Raw genomic sequence first — 23,033 nt, 5'->3', positions numbered from 1 at the left:
GATCCTGCCTTGATTTTGCCTTAGTGGAGCCTCATCTGAAGTGCTGTGTCCAGTTTTGGGCTCTAGTAATAAAGGCAAGGAAGTACTGGAAGGAGTTTAGTGAAGGGTTGTGGAGGTGATAAGGGGGCTGGAGCATCTCTTCTGAGGAGAGGCTGTTTAGCCTGGAGAAGAAAAAATGGGATTTCATCAATGCATGGAAGTACCTTAAGGGCAGGTGTCAGGAAGATGGAACCAGGCTTTTTTTTTTTTTTTCAGTGGTGCCCAGCAACAGAACAAGGGGCAATGGGCACAAACTGAAACACAGGAAGTTCCTTCTAAATATGATCCATGCATCCTTACCTTGAGGGTGTCAGAGCACTGGAACAGGCTGCACAGAGAGGCTATGGAGTCTCCTTCTCTGGAGATAAGCACAGGTGAACTTGCTTTAGAAGGGGATTGAAGAGATGATCTGCAGAGGTTCTTTCCAACCCCAGCTATTCTGAGATTTTGTGAGTATGACTTGTGTAGTGGTTAGGTTCGCTAATTTGTGTTTCCTGGCCAACACACCAAATAATGTGCAAATAACGTCAAACCACCACACTTGGCTTGATAGTCAACTGTCCGACTAAAACCGGTCATGAGAGCACAGTACATGGCTGACTAAAACTGCTTGAATGTTTATATACTTTAGGGGAAAAGACAGTTTTGAAGAATAAGCTTTTATTGGTTTGGCAGAATGATTTTATCAGAGCACTAGGGGAGAGGCAGGATAATAGGATGAGATGAAGTAATCTAACTGCTCTGAAATAGCCCAGCTGCTACAATTTTGCATCTGATTATGTATTTCAAACTAGAAGATTTTACAGTTTCCTTTGAGGCAATAACAATAACAGTTTATGGAAAGAGCCAGCACTTACCTTGTCTTTCTCTTACTCTGCAGGTGCTTGGCACACTGAACTTACTGATCTGTGTAGGATTTGTGCTGTGGTCCATTTATTGAAGATGTGAAACAACATCAAGTCTGAGATTGGAATTACTGACAGACTGGAGGAAATTTTAGTCCTTGTGATGCACATGGACATGCTGAATTATAAGTAATTCTAGTTTCTCCTCCCCTCCCCTCCCCTCCCCTCACTCAGCTATCTCAGGGTTCATAGAGATTTCAATGGTTTGTGTGCCTGTAAGCTTGGAACAGAAGTGACCAAAAATGGGGGACCAGCAATTGTATAAAACTAATCATACTGCCAACAACAATGAGAACTTGTACTACGAACAACACCAAATGAACTCCCTTCCATCTCTAAATCACAGCTATGGGACATCTGTTATGGATGCTCCCCAGGCGTCCCCCCTCTCCCCTCCATTTCCCCAAGATTCAAGGGACAGTATAGCTTTGCCTGTAGGTTCAAAAAGTCTTGGGTCAATGGATACATCTAGACAAACCAGTTGGACACATTCTGGCTCAGGAAACCATGTCACAGCGAGGAATAGTTTGAATAATCAAAGCTCAATGTGGAGCCCCCTCGGGCAGGGGGAGTCCCATGACGGATACCAATATTCTTACTCCCAACACAGTGAAAACCGATCGCAAAAAATTACCAGTGGGGTCCTGCACAAATTGGACTCCTTTACACAAGTATTTGCTAACCAAAATCTGAGAATTCAAGTCAACAACATGGCTCAGGTTCTGCACACCGAGTCTTCAATGGTGGATAATTCTGGTGACAGTGCACTCAGGCAGCTGCTGTCCCAGAAGCCGGCGGTCGAGCAGCAACCCGTAACTTCCTCCGTACAAAGATACCAACCAGTGCCACAGCAAACACACCAGAATTTTGCAAGCACACAGCAAAAGCAACAAATGCAAGTCATGCAGCACCAACAGTTGTACTACGACTACCAGCAGCACTTATCACAGATGCAGATGCATTCTGCGTTCCAGCAGGGACAGGCGCACGTTCCGCAAATGCAGTCCCAGCAGCTCCTACCGCAACAGATGCAGCACTTGCAGCAGCCTCAGTACTACGCTCAGCCCCAGCAGGGACACCAGCGGCTCTCGATCCAGGACATCCAGCAGCAGCAGCCAGCTCGGCAGCAGCGGCAGTGTCCAGTGCAGATCGCTCAGTATTACCAAACACAACCTGTCATGCAGCAGTTACAGCAGCAGCAGCAGCAGATGCAATTGCCGCTTCCTCCGTATCACAGGGAACCCGATACAAAGACTATGCATGAACCACACCAGTACTCTCAGGATCCCAGTCATCCTGTACAGCTTATCCAGTTGGGAGCAGTGCCTCAGTATTGCTTCCAAGATCCCCACGAACAGTACAGGCACTTGTACCCCCAGAGTTTACTGCAGCAGCAGCAGCAAGATCAGCAGAAGCAATACCTGAGTGAGAGCAGAGTGCCATCCCTGAACTCCCACATTGGCCTCACTCCACCAGATACCGCCGAGGATCCCGCACGGCAGGAGATTAATTCTGCAGGTAATGCTGTCCCTCATCGAACTCTTTTGCTACCTTCGGGAGTTCATCTGAACAACAAAAGCTCTCAGCAAGACTCTCCCAGTACCACATGGCCTCAGGTAAGTGTTACTTTAGATCCATGCCCAGCCAAATTTGTTTGCAGAAAAGTAGCGAAGTGTGGAAACTAAGCGTTTTCGGCAGAGGCAGAAGGTTAGGATGTGAGCTGTGGCCATCTCTGGGATGGGGAACTACTGGGAAACTTCATTACCAGACTTTAGTCTACAGCTCTGGGTTTGCCTTGGGCCAGGCTGGCAGCAGGACAGAAGTGTTGCTGCAAGGCTGCTGCTTTCCTTGTGAGAGGCTTTGGGAAGCTCTGCCTTGGTTTTGGGAAGGAGGGACCAAGTTACAACAAAGCCTTCCTGCTAATTTTTCAGCACTGCAGGCTCAGTTGTTCAGGAGCAGTTAGTCAGCTCTGTTTGCAGAAGTAGTGCTTCTGAGTCAAAGCAAAAGCCTCAAACGGCAGGTGAGTGAAGAAAACTTGAACTAGCAGTGCTCACAGGGGCAGATTTCATGTCTGGCTCTCAACTCAGAGGCTTCTAGTTGTAGTAAAATTGTATGCAAAATGCAGACTTAATTCTGTGAGGACCTTCATTTATACAATATTTCCTGAAAAATTATGTTCTCAACTTTTTCCCCTCTTTTCCATTCTCCTGTTTTGGTAGCAGGTGCAACTGTCAGATGGCAGACTGCAGCCACTGTCCCCAGAACAAAGGTATTTTTAAAAGATTCTTTTTTGTCTTTCTAATTAAATATGAGAAATGCAAAGGAGATCTGTATTTAGAGGGAAAAGCATACAGTCTGGATGTGTAATAATTGTTGCTCTTCTAGAAACACCTTTAGTTTTGTGCTTTGTGATTTTAAGTTTGTATGATTTCCAGTATCTCCCCATAGCAATAGGGATCAAATCTTCCATCAAATAAATGCTTTGTTTTTATTTTAAAAAAGCAATCAAACAGGGAGGGAACCAAAAAAAAGAAAACAAGCAGGAAGGGAACCAAAGAAAAACCAAAAGCAGGGGAGCTCCAGTGTTGTATTTATGTGAAAAGGGATAGTGTAGTCTGGATTTGTATCCTTGGCGGCAGAGATCTTCTGTTTGTTCCTTAAGGTCTCACCTTTGAAGGGTCAAGGTGTTCATCAGCGTGGTTGCCTACTGTAAATTAGAGGAATTGTGTCCAAGTACTTGTTAACTGCTGTCACAAGTGGGGAAATGCAGGTCTGTCATAGTAGATCTCATGGGTCTCAGGTTTTCTGTATTGATGAGCATGTCCTGCTCAAAACTTCCCTTTTCCCCATCTTGGGAGCAGCTGATCTAGGTTATTTGCCACGTATTCTACAGCAGTCACCACGTGCTTACTTGCTACTTCATTACCATATAGCTGTAAAATTTTGTTAACTTCCCTGATTAAAAAAGCTCCCTCTGCACCAAAGGGAACATGCCAAACTAATGTTTTTTCTTCTGTTCCATGCTTTAAAAAAATGAAAATAAAAACAGTGGCCAAAACAGAGAAACACTTCCTGAGAGACCTGATGCGAAGAACAAGCTAATGTGTTCAATATGCTTGAAGGAATTTAAGAGTTTGCCTGCTCTAAATGGTCACATGAGGTCACACGGAGGAGTAAGAGCATCTCCTAACTTCAAACAGGTAGCAGTCCATTTGACTTCAGTATTTGGCACAATCTTTTTGTGTTGATGTTTGCTTGCTTTGCCATGCTTTGCTTTTCTGTCAAAACTTGTCCTTCTCAGCACTGTTTTATGTCATACCCCATGGAAGTGGAAATGCACATAATTCTGTTAGTTTGTAGGCCATAAGTCTTGTTTTGAAGACAGAGGCAGTGGTGGAGGACAGATCAGTGTTTGTCCTTCTGTTTCTCTGCACGTTACAGAACACGTACCAAGTCATGTCAGGAGTGTCTAATTTTTTTCCTCCTCGTGTTTGTTTATTATATTAGAAATACCGGGAACATCAAGTCTTCCTTATTTTCATTTGAACTACTTGGATGACTAAGGAATATTTATTGGAAGCCTTCCCAGGCTTTAACTGGAGGAACAGAATTGTTGAATCTTTGACAGCTTTCTTCCAAAGTGTTTTACTTGTATAGGTATCAACAAATACCAAACCAAAAATGTGTTTTAATTGTTCTGAATAAAAATAACTTGCCTTGTCAGTCAGTCTTTATCCTGATATTTTAGAAATTCTGTCCTAACAGGGAATACCATAGGAAGGCAAAGAGCTATCAGAGTTCTGCAGTTTGTGTTTTTTTAGTTGGGTAACGGAGAATTCTGTGTTTGTAGTGATAAAAAGAGACATGTTTGTCTCCCCTCCTGCAAGTTACCTTGTACAGATGTTTCAGGTCATTATTTGTCACCAAGACCGAATCCTATGTAGGAGTCAAAGTAACCTGCAGACTTCATTCGAGGCAAAGAAAGAGTCCCACGAAGGAACACTGTCGTGTGTTTTGTAACCCTGGCCACTTCTTTTCAGCCACGGTGCACACGTTGTGTAGTGCATCGATCCAGAAGCAGCGCTCCCTCACTCAGGCTGAAAGCCTTTAATTGTCTGTGCAGGATGAAGGAGAGAAACCACCACAGCAGCCGCTGTCTAAAGAGGTGGATGGCCTCGCGCCCATCGTCATGCCAGTGTCTGTCCCTGTAAAGCTTCTGTCACCTGAGCCCAGCACGCAGCCCTCTGCCAGCACTGCCACAGTCACAGACAAGCCTGCCAACTCTGTGTCAGATGACGAGATGCCCGTTCTCGTGAAGATGACTTACTCTCCACCGTGCAGTCCAAAAATGGCCAACCCCTGCTCATCCTCTGTGAGTGCTGTGTTTCTTGCCACTAACTGTCCTGTGCTTGTTAAATCCCTTTGCTTGTAGTGTTGCTACTTTCTAAAACATCTGTATTTTAGAGTATTTTCTGGAATCTTTATGATTCCTAATAAATAAAATAAAATCCTGTAGCATAAGAGCATTTCTTCCTCAATCATTTGAAAATATTAATTTTCCTTTGCTGAGGAATTAAGATCTTAGTTGAAAACAAATAATTTGAAATTGGAATGTGATATTCTTTCATCCCACTAGAACAAAGGGATTTACTATCTTTTTACTGGTTTTGTTTTTCCCTTTTCAGGCTGCTTCATTGTTACATTATTGCTTAAAATCGGCAGTTTTATTTCTTCCTGTTTTCTGAAGTCAGATATATGTGCTTCTCGTTTCAGCTAAAGAGAGTGCAGTGCTTAGAGTGTGTGCTCTAAGCAATACGAAATTCGGAGTTTTGCAGTGAAGTAATTTTTCCCTTTCTCCCTGCATGCATCAGCTCTAAGGGTTAATCACTGGGATTTCTGATACAGAAAAAATAGCTTTGCTTAATGCTTTCATTTTGCTTATAAAACTGAAATGGTCAGGCAGCATGAGGAATTGATGAGTGCTTGAATGAGATGTGAGAATGGTCATTATTATTTTCCTGAAGGAGTCCTGGAGCAAGCAATATTTATTTCATGTTCCGGTGTAGAAATGGATTCTGCTCATTCCTTCAAATCCATTTTGGCAGACTACGCCATGATAAGGGATTACTGGGGAGTATAAGCACTATATGGTATTATCAGTACAATGCAGAGAAAATATCCTTGTGATATTTTTTGATTTTCCTTCTCCGTGCGAGCCTGATGGACAAATGAGGGATCAGCATATTATACCAGCATGGGTGACTCCTTAAATTTTTACTCCTGACTCTTCATGCAGACATACCCACTAATTTAAAATATATATAATATATACATGTATGTATCAAATCTTTCTTCTCTTCAAGACAGAGGTTTTACATATAAACTTCCACTTTACTGTGAAAGCCGTCATTTCACAATACTTAGTAACTCAGCAGTAGAATTTTTCATTTCTATTTCTAGTTCCACTAAAGAATAGGGACAGTCTTTTCTGAATCCTCAAGCTCTGAGTGGGAGATCTTCTCTAGAGACACCAGAGTAGGTGGCTTGGGCTTGTGTATTTCTGCAACGTATGTAAAGTGACTGTGATCAAATCTGCCAGTGTTTGGCGAAATGCACATTCACTCCCTCAAAATTATGCTTGTGGTCTTTGTTATTGCCCAAGAAGACCAAACTCACACAGTTCCCTCTCTGGACCCTATCTTTTTATATAAGCAGTAGCATTGGAAACATTAAAAGATCAAAAGATTCCGTTTCCATCTCTTCTCTAAAAATATTGTGCCATTGGAGAGAGATTTTTTTTTTTTAATACCAAAGAACTGAAGCTGTGTTGCATTTATTTATACCGTGCTCTGAGCTGTCTAGAAGAGCTCCCACAAAACTCATGGAATCAGTAAACTGAAACAGCAAAAAAGGAGCTAAATATTCAGCAAGGCTACAGGATGGTAAGCTGAGGCTAGCAGTCAAGTGAGGTCTGTCCAGAGTGGATCTATCAAGGTGCAGCAGCAGGGCACAAAAGTATGCATTCTGGATGGGAATCAGTTACTAGAACTTCAGAAAAGTAGGGTGATTCTTCAGGGATGGTTCTGCACTGAGAGCCCATGGACACCACTATCTCCTTTACTGCTCAGTGTGACCTTTTTGGAAAGCAGTGTTGGCATAGGTATGCTCTAGGTGAAGCAGTGTAGGAGATGGAGGTGTTTAAGATTTTCTGAAGATGTTGCATTGCTTTGCTTTACACTTGTGAGAAGGGAATACCAGCTCTTTGACACTTGGAAAGCAGAACAAAATGAGCCCTTAATCAAAGACTTGGATCTGGCCTTCTGGGTCTCTTTTTTAAGTTTTGGGTTGTTTGGATTTTTTTCCTTGAGTTTAGGGGTTTTTCTCTCTTTCTGCTTTATGAACGCTAAATGTTCACCATCTTGATGGACTTTATCTGTCATTCCAGATAACTTCCACTGCTCTGAATGTCCATTATCAAAAAAATAATCCTCTGCAAAGCTGCATTTTCTTCCCTGTAGAAGCAAGACTCTTCCAAAACGAATTTTTTTTTTTTCAGAGAAAAAATGTCAACAGCTGTTGGAGAGGATGCAGCCATGATCTAACAAAGAGGACAGGACCTCTGTAATCAAAAACATTTCCTCAAGCTGGAACTTATTAACATAAGGGATAAAGGGTGACAGTGCTAATGCTCGTTTAACATGATTTTTATTGGGTGAATGTGATTCTCAAGAACCACCCGTGGTGTAAAGATGTATGTTGTCTAAACATACATTGTAGTAATTTGTTTTATGTAGTCATAGAATTTACCAGAAGATGCAGACATTCTGGAGTAACACAAGTCAAAATTTTCTTCTGCTTCCCAAATTTATTCTAAAGATGGCATACAGCCTAAATACCCAAAAGCAGTACATTTAATAATACTGTGTTCATCTAACAGCTTTTGTGTGTTCTTAAAGCACAACCTGAGGATCTGTTTGTTCCTACCTTATCCCCATTCCTCCAAGAAATCCTGATTCCAGGTTTGCATAAATTCTGTGCCTTCTGCTTCTGTATACTCTAGGGATTTGTTATTAAATTATTTTGAACATTCGAATTCTAGGCATGTTAACAGTGTGTGAACCTCCCAAGTGGTCATCTACTACCCTTTTTTCTCCAAGGAAAGAGGAGAGTTAAGTTCAAGATTTGTTGCAGCTGGACTGTAATCAAGCCGATGGGAATGTAGTGATAAGAGGCAAAGAATTTGAATTTATTACATTTTTCTTCCTTTTCTACTGCTGAGTACTGCAGTAATTTCACTGAGCTCATGTGTCCTTCCTGGTTTCACTAAATAAATGCATTAGAAAACCTCTCATATAAAGTTTCTAGTAAACTGTGACTGGGTAATGAAGTATCTCCCACCAGTGCAAACACAAGTGCCCAGAGTGTCTGGGTAGTAATGAAGAAGGCTGTGGGAGACTCATGGTCTGGGAGAGCAGTTCCCTGCACTTTCAAAAGCTGACAGCAGCCTCTCCATGCCTGCCTCTGTGGCTCAGCCCTATCTTGACCCAGAGAGATTGCTGCTGGAGGTGAAGGGTGATTTGTCCTGGTTTTTCTCACTCCCCTGAGGTTTCTGTGTAGTGCCAGATACTGCACTGGCCAGGGTTATTACAGTGGTACCTGAATATCTGCCTGGTGGTAACAGCTTTTCTGGGGCCATTGCCCAGAGCTGTAGAGGATTGTGCGCAAACCACATTTAAGCATGCCTGAATAATAAGATTCTCTGTGTTTTCATTTAGGAAACTAGCAAAAAACCTCATCCAAGTGCTGTAAAATTGGAAGAAAATTTCAAACCGTTGCAGGACAAGAAGAAGTATCGGCACAGACCCGAACCTCTCTTCATACCTCCTCCTTCCTTCAACCTCAGCATGTCCCACTCCGGTGCCACTCTGTACCAGAGTCAGCTTCGTTCTCCCCGTGTTCTGGGCGATCACCTGCTGGACCGGACACATGAGCTGCCCCCCTACACTCCACCACCCATGCTCAGTCCCGTCCGGCAAGGGTCTGGTCTCTTCAGCAGTGTTCTCACTTCTTCTCACAGCACATCACATGCTCAGCTGCCACTTACTCCACTGACACCCACTCCACGGGTGCTCCTGTGCCGGTCTAGTAAGTATTGCATTTACAGAGCAGCAGTACAAAGGCAAGACCACCATCATCTCTTCTCACGTCACATTGATGGGTTTTGTGTGTCCTCACATGCATGGCCAGTTCTGCTACTTCACAGGAAAAGTCCACTTTATGTCCATTTTATATATGAAGTCCATACATACTTCACAAAATCCAAGTTTGCCTTGGATTTTGTGAAGTAAAGGGAATAGAGGAGCCTAATCTGCCAATAAGGCTGTGATAATTCCATGTGGTCTGCCTCAAGAAAGGACCACCTTGCCTTTCATTACATCTGGGACTTCTGAAGTGGAAGAAAAAGACCTAATTTGAGACATGAGGTTCACGTTAAGTATTTATTGTTTAGCACTTCACAAGAAAAGGTGTGTAATCATTCAGAATCAGGGCAGTAGAAACCTCTGCAAGTTCAGACATTTCTATTACCTATAAAAATTTAGACTGTTTCTAAATATCGTTAAAGGGTCATTTTTGCATCATAGACTGGAGTAATGTTGGTGTTAGTAGAGAGGTGGCAGTGCAGCCTGGCAGGGTCATCAGCACCAAAACAGTGATGCTCAAATTCCAATCTCTGTTTCAGATAGTATTGATGGAAGTGTCATTCCAGTGACGCCTGGGCCTGGAGAACAGACTGTTGAACCGTAAGGAAAACAATACTTGTTGTCACCACATTTATATATTAGATCCAACCTAGAACCCGTGGCCTAAAGTGTTTTGAACCAGGCAGGAAGTATCCAACTGCCTGATACCATGCTGGGCTGGATTCATTTAATGTTTCTGTGGATGGTGGCTAAGGACATTTGGAGCAAAGTAGCTGTGGAAGATTTAGGTGTCATGGCTCAAAGTTAGTGATGGCTGGGAAGAGTACTGTGAGGAAAATGTTCCATTCCAGTACTCTTGCTTTTGTGTATATATATATATATGTATATATATGTTAAGAGTGAGTTTTGGAGTGGTGGTGTTACCTCGTAGGTTCCCCAGGGCAAAGTACAACAGGCTTGTCCCTCAACAGTAATGGCTCTTTCTGCTCTCTGCTGAAGAGTACCATTCTCTGTGGAACAGAAATTTGCTGTTTCTGATGTCTAGCCTCTTTGCTAGTCATGCATATAAACTAGCTTGGGTTGTCCCTAAGGTATGATGTCTCAGTATGGCTTAAATTGCATATTGAAATTTTTGTTTTTCCCCAAGAGATCAGTTCTCTCTAGTATTCAAAATACTTATCCCACTGGGAGTAAAGCATTGCATAAAGCAATCTGACACAATTTCCTGCCACTTCAGTGCAATAAAAGTTGTGTTTGAAATAAAGTGAACACTAATCTGACTTTGGTTTTTTCTACACATTGTGTAGTTGAATACTTATTTATTTATTCTTCTTTATAGGCGAATCAATATTGGGTCCAGGTTCCAGGCTGACATTCCTGAGCTGCAGGACAGATTGCTGATGGAGAAAGATGTGCACAAGGCTACTTTGGTTTGGAAACCATGGCCAGAACTGGAGAACAAAGTCTTCCAACAAAGAGGTATAATGACTGGCCATTTTAGAAGTTCCTACGTCAGCCTTTGCCTGTTGGAGAAATATGCATTGATTTCTTGTGTCTGTACTGAACAAAACGTTCAAGAGAATATTAATTGCTGAGTGCAGAGCAAGAGACTAGAACTACATGGTATAGGTTCAGAGCAACACCATTATATAGTGGCATTTAAAGGGAAGCCTGGATGAACTGTTTTCTGGCAGCCAAGGGGGAAAGGTCATCGCTGGGAAGTTGGGTACTGAACTGCCTGGTAAAGGCAGAGGTCACAGCTGAGAGGCAGCTGATGGATCTGGACCTGTCCTGTGACCATGGTTGAGAGGAAATGTGGCAGGCTTGGTGGCTTCTACCAGCCCTGAGAAGAATTTTTTCCTGCTTCTAACATGGTTTATTCTCTTTCTCCATCCTGGCTGGAGTCTTCTTGGCACAACAATGTCACTGATGTGTGCAAGTCATTGCCTCATAGGCAGATCTCTGGCTCTGGAGTAGCCTGTCACATCCCAAGGACATGCTCTGTTTCATCCTCTCCCCAGTGATCCTAAAAAAAGGAGATAAGATGCTGAGGAGAAAAAGTGTGAAAGAATCTGCTGCCCTGAACTATGTAGTCTTTGAGGAGCATTACAGAATCCTTAGCTCCAGATGTTTGACTGACAGGCTACTGTATTAGCAGTAAAATGTTGACTTGTTTCTGACAGTGGAAGACCTTTTAAATATGAGCTGTTCCAGTGTGTTACCTGGTGGAGGAACTAACTCAGAATACGCTTTGCACTCTCTCTTTGAAGCAAAAGGAGATATTATGGTAAGATAAAAAGCTGAAAGGAGAGATATGATCCTCTTCTGCAGATAAATTAGCATGCTTTATTAAATGGATTTAGATATGGTTATATAAAAAAGATTTCTGATTGATTTGAAATTATGCTTTAAACATCCTGTAACATTTTTGGGGAATGACTTTTCCCTTTATTCTCTAATATATTTAAATTTCAAAGCAGTGCCTCTCTGAAGGCTTACTGTATATTTCATATAGATAAGATTACTTAGTTTATAGCCTTGGGGCTTTGAATGTATCCCAGTGCTTGCTCCAGCCCTGATATTTCACAGGCTTTATATTTGGCCACAGAGAGCTTAGTCCTCCTCTAGCCCTTATAAAAAAACCTTTTTTTGGAGCAGCAATCACATCTACTTATTTGTTCAGAACTGTGAGGTAATTGCACACAGTTCTTATATAAATAATGCATTTCAAATATTTGCATTAGTTTAGTGATGGGAATGTTATTAACTAAGGCAAAACATCCATTTTGCCCAGTGTTACAGAAAGGCAAGGCCCCTTGCACCAGTTCCTGGAAAGCCAATATGAAACCAAATGCAACAAAACATGGGATTGGAATGAGTCTCACTGGATTGGCTAATACAGTGGGTTTTAGCTTGGGACCCAGTTTCTGTAGGCTCTGTTAGCTGTATCTGAGGGGTCTGAGAACATCAGGATGTGGAATTTGCTTTACAGAGAGTCTGCATTTTCAAGGGAAAAAATTTTAGGGATCCATAAATCCTCTGTTTTCCTGATCTGAAGGACAATTAGCTATACTTGCAGTCACTCTTGACAGATGTTGACCTACACAGATACTGTAAAATATTTTATGCTATAAATAATAACGCTTTCAAACCAACCACTAAATATTAGTGTTAATTAACACTATCGAGGCAAACACTATAAATGTATTTGCTTGTGGCAAGGAGAAGAGGGAGGGAAGAAGCTGGAAGTTGCTAAGTAATAATCACATTTGTGCTCATTAAGGCAGGACAGGTGCACATTAGGTGCTCTTCTGTGAGGTACAATGTTAATGGGCCTTGGAGTAATTTGGTACAATTTTGTAAGACAGAAAAGAGAAAAGAGAGAAAATTAATTCATATCCTCATACCAAATAGTGTTCTAAATGCAGTTTTATGACACAGCTGATTGCTTTTCCTAATTTTGTTTTTCCCTGCTTTTTCATTTAGGTTGCTCTTGAAAAGCTGCTGTTGAGAAAGCCAGTGAGATTGAAGTGTCATCCTTTGGCAAATTACCACTATGCCGGTAGGTTTTATTGTGATCTTTCTATCTGTTACACAGTCCAAGCCTGGCTTCCCAGGCTGGAGCATGGGATCACGTTGCACTCTCTGCTGTCTGCTGCAGGGATGGCAGCATTTAATAGAGATGATGTGGACAGTGCAAGGCTCCCAGAGCCGTTTGTTGCAAGTTTAGCAGTTTTATATATGACTGACAATGTGCAGAAGCTTTGCATTTGTGTTGCTGTGTAGGATTCTAAGGATTTAAAACTGCCTCGGGTGATTCTTTTTATTTAAACTGAAATTTAAAAATTCATTTTAAAACTGCCGCTATTATAATTTAGTATCACTAATATCTTAATTTTCTGGTACATAAACAGTCTGCCATCCTGCCTGCTTCTTCTGAGGTGATGGTGCACAATAATTGAATATGATAATCATGAGCATCCTTCCAAAGAGGCAGTGCTGTAACTCTTACTAGGATCTTAGTACTGCTTACAGAGCTTCTGTGTGGGGATCTAGTAAAAAAAAGTCTGGGTTGGTGACTTGTTTCATAAAACACAGCAAGAACTGCATTGTGGTGTGAAACAGAAGTGAAATACAAATGTGGTGTTAAGTCATTAGACTTCAGTGTCACCTGAGCAAATGTCTCTCCTCTGCAGCCCCCCATGCTACTGTTTAATGCATTGTAGTGGCTAACAACTGCTGAGACACAGAATAAGGTTTTACATAAGACATTTAGAACTTCATCTCCAGTTCAGGCTCAATAGGAAATGAGCCAAGAGTCTTCCGGTGGTCAGTCAACCACACTGTCCAAGGTCATGTACTCATTTCAGTTACAGTCAATGTGCAAGGTAAGCACAGAAGCAGTCTACTTCCTGGCTGAAGAGGAAAGACTGGAAAGACTTCCAAGTTACAAGAAGTCTTTGTAAAGCAACTCCTTAACCCTGTGGCCTGAGAGCAAGAACAGAAACATGTTTGATGGTAGCTGATAATGACAGTGAATAAATGTGAACATCAGGTTTTTGGTTTTGTCTGAGGGAGGTGGTGCAGTGGTGCCTGTGATAGCATTTCTGTTGCAGTCCAAAGGGTGAACATGGAAATGAATGGAGAAGGAGGACATCAGCCAGGAACTTCGTTCAGGATCTCTTGCCTGAAGAGATGACACCAAATCATATGTGTAAGACAGTTCAAGGGCATGACAGCAGGAAGATGAGGAGATAACCCACAGCCTCTTCATCAGTAAACAATCCAATTAGCAGAGCAGATAAGAAATTCCTGCCTGTGTGGCAGAGGAGGAACAGTCTTTACTAAAGCAACTTCACAGTAGTTTCAGAAAGAATTCATTGGGATTCAGGGAGGAGCCAAGAGACTGTTTTGTTTAATCTTTCACATGAGATGATACTAATCCTTGGTAACTAGCACTGAGACCTGTGGGCACCTTTGAATCCCTATTTCTTAAGCAGGGAAGAAAGTTTGATTGTGCTTATCACAGCATGAAATAAAATCTCACCAGTCTGATTTAAGTGCCATTAAATAACAAGACAAAGCACTACTTTCGAAGGCTATTGCATGTAACACGTGATTACAACTTATATTGACAGCATTGCTCTAGCACTCTGCAGCAGCTCTTGAATAACAGTTTATTTCTGATTGATAATCAGCCACTCGAGGCATATGAGAATTTTTCACAATCTAGTGCATGAATAGCTTTAATACGACTTCAAGTGGCATCATTTTGGGATAACTTCATGTTTTCTGCTCCATATTCAGAAATCATGGCTCTCGGGCTTGCCACATTTAAAGGTGGAATACATTGAAACAGAGCATGCCACTTACCCATGAGTATTACTAGTTGGAGTACCACAAACAACAGATACACAAACTCATCCTTAGCATTGCCTTTGAATGAGGGTACAGGCAAATAGCTCACCTTTGAAACTTGTTGACTTGTGAGGGAAGCCACTTGTAAAACTTGAGGATTTTATGTTGTGTGCCAAGCAAGAGAGCTGGACATGCTGGCCCAGGGCTCCTTTGAAGAACACTCTAATCTCTGTCCTAAGACTTTGCCATCTGTCAGGATGGTGTTTTAGGAAGAGAGAGGGAGCACCTACCTAATGCAGGAGGGGCACTGGTGTGAACACTTGAATTGTTCTCCTTTCAACAGTGGAGTTTCTCAGGTCTGAAGTTCTGCGGTGAGAACTGCAGGAGAGATGGTCTCTGACACAGAGCACTTCAGGCAGTCTGGAAGCTTCATGTATGTGCTGTGACAGGGTTGTGGGTCAGATCCAGCGTATGTTGTACGTAGTGGATTTCAGCTACCTCTCTATGGGGCACCCTGGGTGTACACACAGTCCCCTTGAAACCCACAAGTTTTACAACCCAAAGCACACAAATGAGTAGAAGATATTTAATGTCAGTTAAGCAGTGCAAAGACAGTATGGCAGGTAAAAATCAATTTAGAATAAATATCTAAACATAAAGATCAGCTTTATAATTTGTTCTGTATTCTAAAGCCCCAAATTCTTTTTGCTGCATTGCAGATCTCTCTCTATGCACGTTCTCTATATCTCCCTCAAGCTAACAAGAGCAAAAGTGGTTTCCCAGCAACCAGAGTTAAAAACAGCTTTTCTTCTGTTTCTTTTCCTACACAGGATTTATTCTATTAATTAGGTTACTTCCAATTAACCCGCATAATCCTATAAGGGTCTCTGCTAATACCACAGCTATTGGGGAAAGTATGCAAGGCCCAAATTCTCCATAGGTATACAACAAAATTAGTTCATGGAAGTGATTCTGTGTTATTATTTTTATTGTGTTGTCTTTTTTGGAGGGTGGGGTAGAGGCAGGAGAGCAGAATGACTAGGGAATAAAAAAGGCTATCCCGGTGTCATCATGCTTTTTAAAGTTATGTTTTGGCATAATAAGAGTAGCCTCCTGGACTGAATGAGTGCATTTACCCCCACACAAAGGGAGGGTAAAGGCAAATGACTGACGACTTGTGTAAGAAGGAAATAATGCTAGTTCAGAGTGGGAAAAGATGGAAAGGCAGTGTGTCAGCAGAAGTATCTCTGGGTGATAACAGAATAAGTAAAACTCGTGGCTTGAAGCCAGCACCATTCTCTGATGCTTAAGAGATCTTTAAGTGTAAATCTCTGTGGAAATAACTAATGCATACTTATATCCAGTACTGGAAGAGCCTACAGAAAACAGGTTGCAGAAAAGTTAATTTTGTAGTTTTCAGCATATAAAGGAATGATGAGATACCTGCTCTGAGCTTGTATGGAGCTTGGGAGCTGATGCTAAAAAACAAAACATTTGTAGTTAATAACATTGATTTTTTTATTTTTTTTTTAGACAAAAGTAACTTGTAGAGTTCAACACCATGTGTGGTCCCAAGACCCAAGTTAATAGAACTCAGCGCAGAGACAAGCTTTTTTATGGAGAGTAGTAACATTGACAAGAATATTAGGGATTTCTTTTCATAAAAGTTTTAGACTTTTCAGAAATTCTCAGACTGAAGTAGAATCTTCTCGTAGTGTAAGTCATTTCAAAGGCATCCACTTTATGACTACTTGCATTGACATCCTTCCTTTAATGTATGTAATGCTGCCCACTCCTAACAAACAGAATACTGCTTTGATGCAGCAGAGCAATCCTGTTTTCCTTCTGTTTGACTAATATTGAGAAAACATAAATTCAGTTCAATTTAAATGTTGATTTCACATTTCCATGGGCAGTTAGGCCAGGGGACCAAACACAGAATAACAATATTCAGAAGTTTTATATACAGCTTCCATTAAATGATAAAAACCACAATGTGCATATTGCACATTGCTACAGTCTCTACCTGCTTGTGACTTCTGCCACAGAGGATTTAAATGTCTTATCCCAAACCATGCAAGTGGAGAACTGCAAAAGGATATTACAAAAGGATCTTAAAAAAGGATCTTACAAAAGGATATATGAACTTCTGTGTCTTCAAATGTACAGTGGTGTACATGGGAATAAACAATTCAAGCCTTACATAGGAAATTATGAGCTCTGTGGTGGTACTTCTCAATTAGAATGAAAGTTTGGGATTGTAATGCTAGTTCTAAGAAAGTATCAGCTGTATTTTACAACAGCTAAAAAATAGTCAAGCGCTAAGAGGATAGAACACATGGTGATGCCACAGTGAAAGTATAGATTTTATGTGGACTTATGTGCCTTTCTGGTCCTCTTGTCTTTATAGGAATGTTTTAGTATTGGAAAAGGTTCAGAGGGGGATAGCAGTAGTGATCAAAGGTTTGGGAGTGATAGGGCACAGAATTTTGAATAGCATGGAGGTGGTGGTCAGGGTTGGGTTCACTTTCTCCTCCACTTAAAGAATGAAGGGTCATCCAGTGAAGCTACTGGGAGCCAGGAAACAAAGAAAGAGTGATGGTTCTTCATGCAGAGGGTCCACTGACCTGTGAAACTCCTTGGCAAAGGATGTTTTGGGTACGAGAAGTTTAATTGATTGAAAGGAAGAGTGGCTCAGCCACTTAGAAGGGTAGTTACTAAATAAGCAAATTGCAGCAGACTCAGGAAATCCCCTGTGGTCAGAGATCAGGAAAAATTAGGGAGATGTACTGTATTTGCTTGCCCTGATCTTACTGTTTCCTAGGCAACTGCCTGTCACCACTGCTGGAGACCAAATACTGGTTAGATGGACTTTAGGTCTGAGTCAGTACAGCCATGCTTGTATTTGGGTAGCGGCAATCACTCACGTGCCTGAGACTTCCTGGTTCTCATTTCAGATACGGCATCAACATAAAGGGGGTGAGTTTTTATCATTCATAATGATTTCACTTTCTTTTTAAGGCTCTGACAAATGGACACATCAAGAAAGGAGACTGTTCAAAGAGGCATTGTCCACCTACAGCAAAGATTTCGTATTTGTACAGAAAATGGTAAGGTTATTTCTATTCTATCAATTTCTGGGTTTTTTTTTTCCATTTTGCTCTATTCTGTTCATTATCCCTCCAGTACCAGACCAGCTGATTGCAGGCATAGAGGCAGCAGTGGTTACAAGAACACCGATAAGAGTGGTGTAGTCATTGCATGTACTTGTGCATTAGATACCTGTAAAAAACAGTTATAAATAAATTAAATAAATAAAATTTGTTCCTCTTGTTATTACATGTGAAAGTTTTCACACCTGGAATCCAAATCATGGCATTTTATGAATGGGACAAGTATGGTTTTCCATTATTGTCTTGGTGTGTTCTCTGGCAGTTTGTTACAAGGTGCCAGAGTCAGTGGCATTGAACCTGGTGCCAGAAAGGGTTGAAACCTGTTACTAATGAGAAAACATGTTTGGGCTTACTTTTCATGGTCTGCCACAAAGCAGAAGGGACAAAGTTATAAATCTCAGGGCACAGTACCCTCCCTACTCATTAGCTCAAATGTTGAAAAATATGTGGGTTTATGCTTAAGTCTTAATTCCTGGATTTCTCAGTGGTACTGTATAACTGAGCTACAAGAGTACATTCTGAGTAATTTTCTGTCTGGACTTTAGAGAATCACAGAGAAATCTACTGAAGTTGAAAAAGTCAACGTAAATTTGACTGAAAAAAAAATTTAAAAAATAATTATTCTACAATAATACTCCTGTTGCAGTCAAACTGCTTCTTTTTTTTTTTTTTTTTCCTCCTTTGAATGTTTGAGGAATAAACCTCTTGGAATATATTAAAATTGTGTTGAATGAAAGCAAAAAATTAAGACTGGACTAAGGAATTCTGCAATTCCTTAACTACAGGTTAAGTCTAAGACAGTTGCACAATGTGTGGAATACTACTATACATGGAAGAAAATCTTGCGTTTGGGACGGAAACACAGAACACGTTTAGAGAAGAAAAGAGATGAATGCTTGGTAAGTCTGAAAGAAGATGAGAAAGTTTAATACTTGATAATTTCTGTTTGTCCTGTTTGGAGGAGGAGGTTGAATTAGGTGACATGGGTATCTTCCAATAGAAATTATTCCATAACTCTGCGCTATGTTCTGTATGAACATTTCGTGACCTCAGCTACACCAAGATTTGTGTGGCTGGACTGGAACCAGATAAAAGTGCATTATCTAACTGTAGTCCAGAGAAAGCTCTGTAAATTATCCCTGTGCCCAAGTGTGCTCCTAAAGGCTGCTCTAACATTCCAGTACAAATACCACTTGGGATGTGTTGGTTTGTGGGTTGGGGTTTTTTTGGTTGGTTGTTTTGGGGTTTTGTTAAAGTAACTTGACTACAAGTACAGTGTACACGGCCTTTCTGATGGCAGGAGGACAGCACTGCACCTGGCATCTAGATCTTTGGAGCCACAGCTCCCTAATACACACGGAGGCTGTCTTGCCTGGAGTACTGCAAAGAAGCTTTATGTGCTATAGCTTATCCATTAGGGGGTGGTACCTCCAGTAAGACCAGAAGTTCATTCAGGATGGGAAGAAATACTGATACTGGGAAGCACACGTGACTAAATATGCTGTTCCAGAACTGTGTATGCCCTACTATCTGTGCTGTCTATCTTTGCCCATATTTCTAGTGTTCCTTAAATGCGCTGTCTGTTTTAGACAAGTGGAGAAGAGGAAGTGTTAGAGGAAGATGAGGAGATCGAAGAAGACAGAAAGGAAGAAAGGGAAATGCAAAAATCACCTGACCCACCAGCAATCTCTCTTGTTGGACCTATAGATGTACCTGCCATTCAGGGTCTTTCACTGTCTTCATCCTCCTTCATCTGTGAAATGCCAAACTGTGGCGCTGTATGTGTGTTTGGTATATTTAAGGGGTTGTGGGGGGGGTGGTGGTGGTTGTATGTGTAGGCCAGTGAATTGTGATTTTGGCTGCTTTTAATTCCCACCCCACAAAATATAAGCAGTTTGATCTGTACAGAAAACTGAATTCTGAGATGATGTACCGGTTAGAAATACTGTATGGCAACAGCTCCAGTTAGGTTATACAGTTTTAATAATAGGATAGCTCACTGCTTTGTTTTATTGTGACTATCTTCAACTATATTGCTGAAAGCAAGCACCATTTGAGTGAGTAGATGGTGGTGCATATTAGACCTGTACACTTGTTCTGTTGTGATACGCATTCAGCATCCTACTTTCTGCAGTTCCTTGTTTTCTTGTGATTTCATGGGGTTTATTGTTTTGTGTGTGCTGTTTTTCTTCCCACCCCTCCACCCCGCTCCCTGCCAGGTGTTCAGTTCCCGACAAGCGCTGAATGGCCACGCTCGCATTCACGGAGGTACGAACCAGGTGACAAAAACACGCTGCACCATTCCCGGCACTAAGCAGAAATCTGGTACGCAGAGCGGATACTGCTCCATCAAGAGCTCACCTGCCCACAGCACAACAAGCGGCGAGACTGACCCAACGACAATTTTTCCTTGCAAGGAGTGTGGCAAGTAAGTGTGACTGTCTGCAGTACAGCATCGCCTCTGCCTGTTTAGATTCCAGATCAGCAGTGCTGTGAAAAAACTTTGTATTTTGTTCTGATTGTCTTGGAAGAAGTTTGCCCCCTAGATGATAGGTTCTCTTACCACAACTTTCAGAGGTAGGTCTGCATGACATTTTACATGCCCCCTGCAGTATTTACTCCTGTTTCCCACTTACCTGCTAGAATTTCTGCATCTGACATACCAGCTTCCTGCTTCATCACAGACTTGAATGTGACAGTGGGCAACTTTTTCTGTGTTTCTCTACTTGAGTTTGTCCATCCTAACATGGTAATCCTTCACATTTTCCCTGTTGTGCAAGATGGTTGTGAAACCAATAGAGGGAAGATTAGGATGTGCATAGACACTGAAGCAGGTGTGGGAGCTACAAACTACCTCTGGCAAAATCAGAGTAGGCCATTTTGATACCATCAGGATGTATAAATCTGGTAATATGTCCCTGAAATTCACACCATGGCATTGCAGACTTCACTGACTGCTATTTCAGGACAAGGAAGCAAATGTACTGATAAGTTGTTGAGTCTTTTTTGGCTCACTTCATCAAAAGCAGTGCATTTTAATCTGATTTTTTTTCCCTTTAAAATTTAGGGTCTTTTTCAAAATCAAAAGCCGCAATGCTCATATGAAGACTCACAGACAACAAGAAGAACAGCAAAGGCAGAAGGCTCAGAAAGCTGCTGTGGCAGCAGAAATGGCAGCCACTATTGCAAGAACTACTGGGCCAGCTGGGCATAGTTTGATCCCCCTGGATCACATGAGCTTGGTTAAACATGTTGAAAATGTTGGTGACATTGATGATGATGTTGTTCCGGATCTGGGTGATGTCATGGAAGAGAATGAAGTTATGGATGCTGACCTCTTACTGGATGATGAAGATCCAGATCTACTGCAGGATGATGCTGAGTTGTAAATAAAGTCATTTGATAGACAGCTACTGAGCACACCCTGAATGGATCAATCAGGAAACCTGGACTGCTTGTTTATTCCCACTGATTGTAAACTACCTGTTGAAAATTATAATTCTTTTATCCAGGTCGAGAAAAAAAAAATCTGCTTTTTTCCTTTTTTTTTATTAATTTGTGTTTTGGGGGAAGAAATAAATAATTGGTACAAATATTCTTATAAGCTGTTTTTATCTGAGCTCTTTTTGCTGATAACTTCCAAGGCCACTAATTACAGAAGTTCATGGTTCTGCTATCAGTTCCTACCAGATGGTCCTGGTAGAATCTTTAGTCTTTAACTCTTCCAAGTTTCATTTTACCCCCATTACAAGAATAAATTTCACACACTTCTGATGAAACATTTTTTTTTGCCTATATTGGATCATTTCCAGCATCTTCTAGAGAGTAAATGTCATCTCTCTTAAAGATATGATTACATTATTTGTCTTTGTGCTGCCATTTTAGGCGAGATGGAGGAAAAAAAAAAATCTGGTTTTAACTGTGAAAGAGTTAGTAATATCACAGTTCATTTTCAGTTCTGTCTTGGTTACACAGGACATTTTAGACCTTCCATTTTAGCAAGGTTTTGATCTGCTGATTTTAAAATGACCTAATTTCAAGGATTGAAGAAAGAAAATGATTGTTCTGTGGTTCACATCCTCTGATGGGAACACTGCATCAGAAACGCTGCCTTGGTAATCAGATTGCACTGGAAATATTGTCCCATGACAATAAATCACACTGTGGAATAGCCATCTCGGTGGTTTTTGGGGAGTGTGCTTGAGCAATGCTTGCTCTCTCACCAGGCAAGCACAGGGAAGCATTCTTGCCATTGGAAAAGAAACTGATACACTTTCAGTACCTAGGTATAATGTGTTATTCTTGTGCCATTTTCATTCCTCTTCATTACATCAAATTCAGCTGCTGTTTGTTTATTATAAACATGCTTCAAAGGTGAGTTGATGTTGCTGTTTAATGAGTATTTTTCCTCCCTTAGGTTCCAATCTACATGCTGGACACCTGATGCAGTTTATATAAATTTAGATTTGGTTCTCCGATTAAACAGGATCTTGAAAGAATTGTACGTTGCAGAATAAAAAAATTAAAGAAGAAATGGAGTTAGGTTGAGTGGACCTTTAATTACAGAATGTGAATGCTGATTGCAGAGCACTCACAGGCAGCAGCACTGGTTTTCTTGTGAATTTTGCACAGTAGAGGACTGTTGTTAACTTTTTAGTTATAAGACGTATTTCAGATCTTCTAGGATTCAGGTCTGTTTGGGTGGGGTTTTTTTATGGGTTAAGTTTTATTTTATTGGGTTCTTCTTGCCATATTCCTAATACCTTCACCGTAATCTGAGGGATGGTAGGTCTTATTTTCTACTTGTTATCCTTGTTTAACTATGCAAAATGAGGGTAAATCACAACACTTTTATAGGAGTTACTGGACCACACAAGTTCAGAACCAGTGAGACCCACTGACAGAGAAAGGTGCCTTCTCTGTCAAAGCCAAATAAGTGAAGCCAAGTGACCATTAGTTTCTACTTAAGTCAAATGTTCTGATGCTAAAGAACAACTCTTCAGGAGAATGGAAATAACTTCTTAGTTTTCGGTCAGTGAAGTTCCTGTGTATGTGGTTGTTTTAGTGTTTTGGGGGGGTTTTCCAGAGGTTTTTGTGGTACGGTTTGACCAGTGGGTGGAATTTCACTCCTGTCACGTAAGAGGTGATGTTCTCACTCACTGTACCCTTGAGCTTCAGGAGATCAGGCAGCAGCAGCCTTTTCTTCCCCAACCTGCCACTCGGCACATTCCCCAGCAGTTCCTGTCCATGCTGTGACATTTCACTTTTACTATTGCCATATGCAACCCAGGTTCAGCAGTCTGGGTGCTCAGCTGTGTACCACCAGTGAGACCTGCTGACAAAAAAATCTCATAGAT

The 23,033-nt window shown here is 41.3% G+C and overlaps 1 protein-coding gene across 6 annotated transcripts in view; it reads left to right on the top strand.

Moving 5' to 3' along the window:
• TRERF1 (transcriptional regulating factor 1) overlaps positions 1 to 21,273 on the top strand; it is a 98,532-nt gene extending 77,259 nt beyond the window's left edge. For 4 of the 6 annotated variants that reach the window (XM_088053297.1, XM_088053296.1, XM_014252955.2 and 1 more), the window contains 14 exons: positions 920 to 2,560; positions 3,164 to 3,213; positions 3,994 to 4,144; positions 5,068 to 5,316; positions 8,720 to 9,089; positions 9,685 to 9,745; positions 10,485 to 10,624; positions 11,329 to 11,432; positions 12,632 to 12,707; positions 17,525 to 17,613; positions 18,462 to 18,575; positions 19,266 to 19,454; positions 19,896 to 20,104; positions 20,744 to 21,273. In XM_088053297.1, the coding sequence (XP_087909423.1) occupies positions 1,187 to 2,560; positions 3,164 to 3,213; positions 3,994 to 4,144; positions 5,068 to 5,316; positions 8,720 to 9,089; positions 9,685 to 9,745; positions 10,485 to 10,624; positions 11,329 to 11,432; positions 12,632 to 12,707; positions 17,525 to 17,613; positions 18,462 to 18,575; positions 19,266 to 19,454; positions 19,896 to 20,104; positions 20,744 to 21,065 (3,498 nt within the window). In that variant the 5' untranslated portion in view covers positions 920 to 1,186 and the 3' untranslated portion in view covers positions 21,066 to 21,273. Of the gene's footprint in view, positions 1 to 255; positions 489 to 919; positions 2,561 to 3,163; positions 3,214 to 3,993; positions 4,145 to 5,067; positions 5,317 to 8,719; positions 9,090 to 9,684; positions 9,746 to 10,484; positions 10,625 to 11,328; positions 11,433 to 12,631; positions 12,708 to 17,524; positions 17,614 to 18,461; positions 18,576 to 19,265; positions 19,455 to 19,895; positions 20,105 to 20,743 lie in introns of all 6 variants that reach the window. The other 2 variants (XM_088053299.1, XM_014252956.2) reach the window with 2 other exon arrangements.
• The last annotated feature ends 1,760 nt before the right edge of the window (positions 21,274 to 23,033 follow it).

The sequence above is a fragment of the Pseudopodoces humilis genome, chromosome 3 (genome assembly GCF_049639895.1).
Source record: "Pseudopodoces humilis isolate 2021_Gansu_Grassland_sample_001 chromosome 3, ASM4963989v1, whole genome shotgun sequence".
Taxonomy (NCBI): Eukaryota; Metazoa; Chordata; class Aves; order Passeriformes; family Paridae; genus Pseudopodoces; species Pseudopodoces humilis.
Note: the sequence above shows the minus strand (reverse complement) of the source record. Positions and strands in the feature narration are given on the sequence as shown.